Source organism: Orbicella franksi, chromosome 2 (assembly GCF_964199315.1).
Source record: "Orbicella franksi chromosome 2, jaOrbFran1.1, whole genome shotgun sequence".
NCBI classification, from domain to species: Eukaryota; Metazoa; Cnidaria; class Anthozoa; order Scleractinia; family Merulinidae; genus Orbicella; species Orbicella franksi.
This window is the reverse complement of record NC_138146.1, coordinates 33,245,442-33,253,205: the sequence shown is the minus strand read 5'-3', so window position 1 is coordinate 33,253,205 and position 7,764 is coordinate 33,245,442. Positions and strand designations below refer to the sequence as shown.

Sequence of the window (7,764 nt, the reverse complement as noted above, 5' to 3'; positions counted from 1 at the left end):
CTTTTCACCTGCCCCCTCCAAAAAAAATTGTCATTGATAGCATCATTGAAAAAAGATGATAGTCTGAGTAATAAACATTAACATCTCTGAGAACACACCTTGTTTTCCTCCTCCTCCTCCTCCTCCCCACCCCCCCAAAATGCAAACATCCTACAATTAAAATAATGCTAAATCTTACCAGTTTCATACTCAAGAGCCAGAGTCTTTTCCACTCCCCCAACCTCTCCCCCTTCCTATAGTCCAACCTCTATCTGTACCCCCTGCATTCCACATGAAAATCACATTCAACATATTCTCATCTACATAATCGACGGCGACTCCAAGGCTATCTGCTTGCAGCAGGTGTAACAGCACTGCTTTGAACGATACCATGTGTCTTATTTAGTGTACTAATCATGATTAGATCAATAGCATTGCTTCCCAATCTGCTCAGAACATTCAGCAACTAATCTTACCAAATAATATTATAATTAAATACCTACAATATGATTATTTAAATTCTTATTAAGTTGTTGTCAGCTTACAATATTTTCTATCTTCTGTACACAGCATCAACCATTAATATTAAAAACAAAACTTTACAAAATTAAAATAAAAATCGATGATCACATTCATCGCATCACATTTGTGCATTATCTGTATATCATTCTGCTAAAACCCAACACAAAATGCAACTGTCATATAAGGGTAGCTTGAAAATTAGAACGGTTTTCAAATGAGTGTCATAAAACCAAAACCTAACTACCGGTAGCTACTTACCAATTAGACTACTCAGCCAATCTCAAACTGTAGTAAAGCCAAAACCAAACCAAAGTAATTGACTGAAAACCACTCTATCCAGAATAATAATGCTTAATGACCACAGGATAACAGAAATCAACAGAATTATTAATTTTTCTTAATATACATCATACCCTTGCACAATTTAATTGAATTCATATCTTGGTCCATTAGTCAGAATCGTTAAAACTGCCTTCAAACAAAAGTAATAGTAATAAATGAATCTCTCCAGATGTCAATGTTTACATTTCGCTTCATTTCACACACAAGCCTCCACAAAAAAGGCATAAGATTATGCTAGATGCATGTACAACTTGACTCCAAATGTTTTTAAAGAGCTTGTGACACTTGATTGTCACACATGTTTGAAGTTAAGGCAACTTTATCAATTTGTTGGATTAGGCAACTTTGTGATCAAAATAATTACATGACAAACAATTCTAATAAGCACTATTACACATGTAAGTGAAAATGCTCCTAAAAATTAGGAAATTTGCCACTGACTTAGTAACTTAAAAATCAAAGCACTATATGTATACATGTAGGTATAATTATATGAACACACATTTTATATTTATTCTTCTGAATCAAACCAAGAGCACTTGATTCTTGTCTTCTGATGAATTCCTCCATTAACTGCACATTGTTTATCCTTTAAGAGAAACTGCGTCGATTGCAATCTTCTCTCACCAAGGCTTCAAACACAGGTCACCAATTGGATGACAACAACAACGACATAAACCCACATGTACAGTGTACACAGAGTAGGTCATTCAAACCCAGGATTCTGTGATGCTGTGCTAAATTAAGCAGATGAGTGTTTTTCCATCTGAAATTTCATCCTGAACTTCATCACTTGATGTGGACTTCTCTGCTTGAGCAGATAACAAAGAGCATAGAAACGATGACAAAGTTCCTCCTAGCACAGCATAAAATGCCCATCCCATAGAGCAGTCATTGAGTACGAATGCTCCAGGTTTTTGAACAGATGGCCTTGTGCAAAGTTCATCAACTATTTCATTACCCCAGCCAGCTGGATAGAGAACAAGACCAATGACAAGGAACAGGGCTGAAAAAAAATATTGATATTAATTAAAATGTTAACTTTGACTGAAATAATTGAATTACACTGTACCACCTGCAGTGATAAGACCTCTGTGGATTTTACATGTTAACACCATATTCCATCAGCTTTGATCTAATCCTGACTCTACAATGTTAATAGGTCTATTTCCTTTAATAGGATTTGAAACATTTCTCCATCCATCTTCCATACTCAGTGCTATTAAACAACTATTAACCATAAAATGCTTGTAAAGATTCAAGAAATATTGTATATGTGGGATGGATGATTGGCCTGGTTTGTAAACAGAAAGTTCTGTTGAATTTTCTGCTCCAACGAATGCAATGCTACCATTTTTATTCACATTCATGTGTGATGTTTTGAGACAAACGAGACTTGATCCTGAAGTATTACAAAGAAATTTTCTCTTCAAGGCCTCCATGTTGTTTTGATACAAATGGATTATCCTTTAAGTAAAAATACAGCTCTGGATTTTTCTTCAGAAGGATAATCTGTCTAGACCCTAACTGCAACAGGAAATTTCTTTAGTGTTCAGTTTCTTATAAAGAAGTTGATAAAAGGGCACATCGCCTATGAATATTTAGTTTTCACATATACTTAGGAAAATTAACACAACACTGTAAGCCAATAAAATTTTAACCAAACAAACAAGCCTGTTATTATATATTAAATAATGATATAAGCGACAAAACAAGCTTTGCAGCAGGGGACTGATCCAAATTATCTGTAAAAAATTAATACCTTTCACAAGCTAGATAATAAGTTAGTTTTGCTAGGGCGGTTAGGGCTTCATTCTGGTAAGGGGTTATTTTGGGCAAGGGGAGGGAGGAGGATTCTTATGAACTATATTCATTTGATACTACCTGGGGAAATTATGCATTTGAATACTGGACATCTACAGTAACTAAAGTGTAAATATAAGAGCTTTAACTGTATGTAAAGTTGAATCTCTTTTCAATGGCTACCCTAGAGGACAACAAAAAAATATGTTGCTACAAAGTGAGTGGGGGAGGTGGAGTCACAAGGAATGAACATGGATCTCCAGGCTGTCAGGAATACCTGACTAACATAAGAAGTTGGCTTGTATTAAAGGAAGTTCACCCTCAACAGTACTGTACACAGTATCAGTAAAATTAGAATTTACATTATATCTGGTAATACCTGCAATAGCCTGTATCAATCCACCAAGTGAGAAAATAGACTTCTTCCCAACACTCTGTACACAGAATCCAACTAATGACATGATTACAGCAACCCCAAGAATAAATGTTCCAAAGCACAGGAACACCATACAGGCTTTCCATGCACCTGACGGAATTTCCATAAAGTCTTTCACATAAGAGTAACAGTTGAGCACAGGATCCCCACCAATCACTTTTTGGATTTTTTTACAGCGGTTGTAGATCCCAACAGATGGTCTGTACATTGCCTCATCAGGAACAAATACACTGGAGTTATACGCCTGATCATCAAAGATTCTCGATCTTCCATACAGCCACTTTGGTGTCATGATTCCCGCAATCACAGCCAGGGTTGCCACCACAGACAACACCATCCATAAAATGTTTCTTGTTGTAACAATAACATAGCAGTCTACCATCTTGTCGAGATTTGTTTGTTACTGTACCATTAAGTTGTATATTGATCAGTCCTTTGATGATGACAGTGGTTTAATCTGAAATAGGAAATATAAAAACTAAAATGTGATGTTAAAAATGCATGGTCAAAGAGGATTGCTTTTTGAAATGAAATGTTTTCAGACATTGTAACAAAAAAAATTCATGTAGACACTAAAGATATTCTAGAATCATATCTCATGTTTCCAAACATTTGCTTGTTTATTATTTTAAACAAACATCTCTGATACAAAGAAAAACATTTGCAGTCAAACATCAACACTGTTCAACAGGTGCTAACTGATATTCCACAACCCATGGGGTCTGATTTGGGCTCCATTACCAACGGCTGTTCCGGAAAGGAGCCATCTCTTCTCTGGGAGGATTGCATAGACCAGACGCAAGAGAGGGGCAGAAATCAAGCCTAGGTCTGACTTAAAGGCAGAAAAAAACAAAATCATACTGCAATCCAAATTAACATCAATTATATATCACCAAGCACTTCTCAGCATTTCTACCAGAACAAAAACTCTATCTGCCCCTCATGTTTGCTTTTTCAGGAAAAGAATTTCCCATATCAAACGTAATCTTCGAAGCCTTGTTCTTGTCTTTCTCAACCCAAGCCAGAGGAAATAGCTAAATTTTCAATCTAAAATCACGCTCAACTGGAATATATTTACGATATTATTTTCATAACAGCTACCTGCCAAACATTTACACACAATATCCTCCTTTTTTTCCATATATCCTCATTGTGGCATTTCATTTCATGTTGACATCCGTTATTACTTCTCATTAATGTTTCTCAAGAAAATATTCAGGCTTACAATCTTATCAGTTAAGAATTAGGGCTTAAATTAAGGTGTAATCTAGATTGAAGTGGCTCTGAAATAAGTGTCTTGACTAAGTGTCAAATCTTATGATGAAAGGCATGATGCAGCTATGTATAAGACAGGGCTGGGCAAAAACTGAAAAAGAAACAAAAACTGACAAACGCAAAAATTCATCAAACTTGAGCGCAGAGGAAGATCTAGACACCAGATATGGAAAAACTATATTTGTCTTTAGATATTTCCATTTGAGTCTGCAGGGTGGGATAAACAAGACTCCAAAAAATACCCAAATATGCGTCAAAGGAATGCGATTACAGAGATATAAATGAAAGGCCACAGAATCTTTTTCACAGAGATTACTATCAAAGTAAATGGGCCATTTCCCTCCGGATGTTTACACAGTTCCATTACTGACAGTTCAAGCCATTGAAGTTCACGAGATAAAGCAAGTGTATTACATTTCTGCAATTCTCGAATTTTTCTTTTGAAAATTAGCGAAGGAACGCATATCGGTTTACTGCATTATTTATAACGTTTTTCGGTCAGATCCTGTACAGATTTACAAAAAAAATTCAGTATCGTATCAATATCGTATGACAAATCAGATGCAACAAAATGTAACGTAAACCGCGTGCGACACAAATTGAAAACAAAATGGTCTGACGACACGACAAAAACATGCTGTCATCAAGATATCATGGCGAAAATTAATATCTACAAAACTCAGCACATTAACTCTGCCAACCGGAGACTCAGTTGAAAGCCCTCTTCATAACTTGTTGATTCGTGCTCAACCATTGTTGGTCACTATACATGTATTAAATTCAGCCATCAGCTATTTCACCTCGCACCGCCAAAGGTCATAAATTTCTCACTAGTAGTTGTCTTTTTTTTTTCCAATATGCGAAAAGCGTGCCGAACGGGGGACGACAATAAACGTGTTATCAATCTTGCGCAAGATCTTTCAATCGATTCTCAAAAAAATCTAACATCGGGAAATCAGACTTGAAAGACGTGTTACGGTAGGAAGCCATAACCATTAATTCTTGCCTCGGTTGCTTTGTTCCAAACAGAATGAAATAGATTTGCGAAACATTTTCCTGCTGTGGGCTGTTTATAAAATCGAAACTGCGGACGTGACTGACCTCAGGCAGATAGAAATAGCTTTTCCTGATTTCTCTCTGCGTAAAAGACACAAACAACTGGAGTACAAAAGAGAGGGATTACTTAGAGAAAAGAAGTAAGGAAGTCGGAAACAATATGGTAACACCACAATCAGACAAAATACAATCAATCACCCCGAAACTGCGGGCAGATGAAGTCACGACATACAAAAATCCAAAGAAAACCCCACTATCTGTCCAATCCTATTTACCCAGTCAAAGGACAGAGAAAATCAGGAAATCTGCACTTATTATTGTCCAGCACAATGTCTTTTAGCATTTGTGGAAAAAAGGAAATTAATTAATACAATTTTGTGTTTTTGGCTTCGAGGTGTAAAATACACAAGGTAGTAAAAGGTGTTTGCCCAGACAGATATAAAAAATACGACCAAAGAAATGGATAAAAGTTTTGTAAACATAGTTCGAGAATCTTTGATCAAACCGACACCCGGCACAAGATTCTTGTTTATCAAATATCAACAAGGTTTCTCCAGCACTCGCGGTTATCTAATCAACAACCCATCGTCAAAAAGACAATAAACCAAGGAAAGATTTCTCCCCTTTTTCGTTGAAAATATGCAAAGCGTTTGCAGATCGTTGACACGAACAAAACAAAACATGCATCAAGGAACAAATCTTGCTACCGTCGTTTTGTTTGTTATCATTTCAAAGAAACGATCAACATCCTTCGACCACAAGACCAAAGGAGCCCGATTAATTAACAAAGAAATTTTTTTCTCATAAAGATCAGACCAGAATCACTTCATTTAGTGACCACATAAAATGAACAGAGTCTAAATCTCTTTCCCATGTCTCTCTACGAAACAGACACCTGTGGAATACAGAATTATTAATTTATTCACGAAGTTTCGCGTGTTTATGCTCAGACAGATGCCAGTTCCCACGATTCGAGGCGGCCAAGTCGCGAAATCAAACAAACAAGACCAAACAAGCTACTAAAGATCCCTTTAAGCTTTAAAATCCGAGACATCAACAACATTTGTTTCTATCGTGACCTGAGAATACACATACGACGTAAGCATTTTCATCGCAGCTTTTGAGTTGTGACAAATGACCGATTCAACAACAACAAAGAATCAAAGTGTGCTGTCTTACAAATCACATGTGCGCCAACTTACTCCACTGAGCCACCGAAATTTGATTTTTAAAACTTCGAATAATTTCTACAGCAACGAGCTACTTATTCTCACAACAGATACGCTGTAAAAGCTAATAATTATTTCTCACAACGGCTTACCTCAAGTTGTGGTTTATATAGATCAGTAATTTGCTTTCTTCTGTGTCTGTATTCGCCCGAAATCGTCTTCTCTTCGCTATCGAAAGCTTTTTAAATCCGCTAAAATAGAGTTTCAAATGAGAAATGATGATAATGTACTACGTGGAGGAATCCCCAGAAGTTTGTGACCGGAGTTATGTATAACGCCGCAAAATGATAGTTCGTACAGCGCGAGACTGATCCGGAAACCCCACGGATATTCGGGAAATTCATCTCATATTACATCTGAATCGAGGCGTGACGCTTTTTTATCACTTGTCCATCAACAAAGAAAAACGCCCACAGCAAGTGTAGACCCTCGGGATTACTGAAAATCCCGATAAAATCAACACTCGAATGCTTGCTCGAACAGCTCTGGAACATTCAATCGGCCTAACCAAGGGGATTGCGACTGCAAATACTTAGCACAATGAAAATTATTGTTCTTGAAAAACGCACGTGCGTTTTGCCAGCTCCTAATGCATGCTTCGCGTTTACTTTCACTCAAAAAAAAAAAAAAAGTTGGCGTAAAAAAACCTCTCCGTGTGGTCGGTCGAAAATTCGAAAAAGCTGTTGATTATTTACCAAAAAATCCGCAACGAGGCCCACTGGCTGGCAGTGGAGATTTTTTGGAAAATGTGTCTTATATGTAGAGAAATTAAAGTGTAGTTAAACGTTCCTTTATCAGAAAAATTGAGAATTCATTTGGTGTTGAAAATTGATTGCATGACGTAACTACAAATACCACAAATTCTTATCCCGGGTCAGGTTTGTAGGCGTTACACACAAGACGTCAACAATTCTAGTCATGTGTACATGTGCGAAAGCAGAAGCATCTCAACTTTCCATAAGTTGGACATCTTCATTCACAAATCTTGAACCAAGCTCGGGCTCTCTCTGTTCAGGAAACCAGCCCGCGCTCTTTTAAAATCGAGCCTACCAGTTGCGGTAGCTTCGGAATTCGAAGGTGATGGAATCGACAAAAACAAGAAACTTAACTTCTAAAACCATC

At 37.0% G+C, this 7,764-nt stretch overlaps 1 protein-coding gene across 2 annotated transcripts; it reads right to left on the bottom strand.

Moving 5' to 3' along the window:
• Nucleotides 1-108: 108 nt before the first annotated feature.
• Nucleotides 109-7,267, bottom strand: LOC145479423 (LHFPL tetraspan subfamily member 2a protein-like). Of its 2 annotated transcripts, XM_081457788.1 has the most exons (3): nucleotides 6,735-7,267; nucleotides 3,026-3,539; nucleotides 109-1,849 (listed from the first exon to the last, which is right to left on the bottom strand). In XM_081457788.1, exons 2-3 carry the CDS (start codon nucleotides 3,462-3,464, stop codon nucleotides 1,581-1,583), a joined length of 708 nt encoding a protein of 235 aa, XP_081313914.1. In that variant the 5' UTR covers nucleotides 3,465-3,539; nucleotides 6,735-7,267; the 3' UTR covers nucleotides 109-1,580. The 2 variants fall into 2 exon arrangements, with proteins under 2 accessions (XP_081313914.1, XP_081313915.1); XM_081457789.1 differs by lacking the exon at nucleotides 6,735-7,267 and having other exon boundaries at nucleotides 3,026-6,721.
• Between the last annotated feature and the right edge of the window lie 497 nt (nucleotides 7,268-7,764).

Bases quoted from the DNA above. Each gene is read 5' to 3' on its own strand.
- LOC145479423 (XM_081457788.1), bottom strand. From the start codon at position 3,464: ATGGTAGACTGCTATGTTATTGTTACAACAAGAAACATTTTATGGATG. The intron at 1,850-3,025 runs GTATTACCAGAT...ATTTTTTTTCAG, and splicing joins ATTGATACAGGCTATTGCAG to CCCTGTTCCTTGTCATTGGT.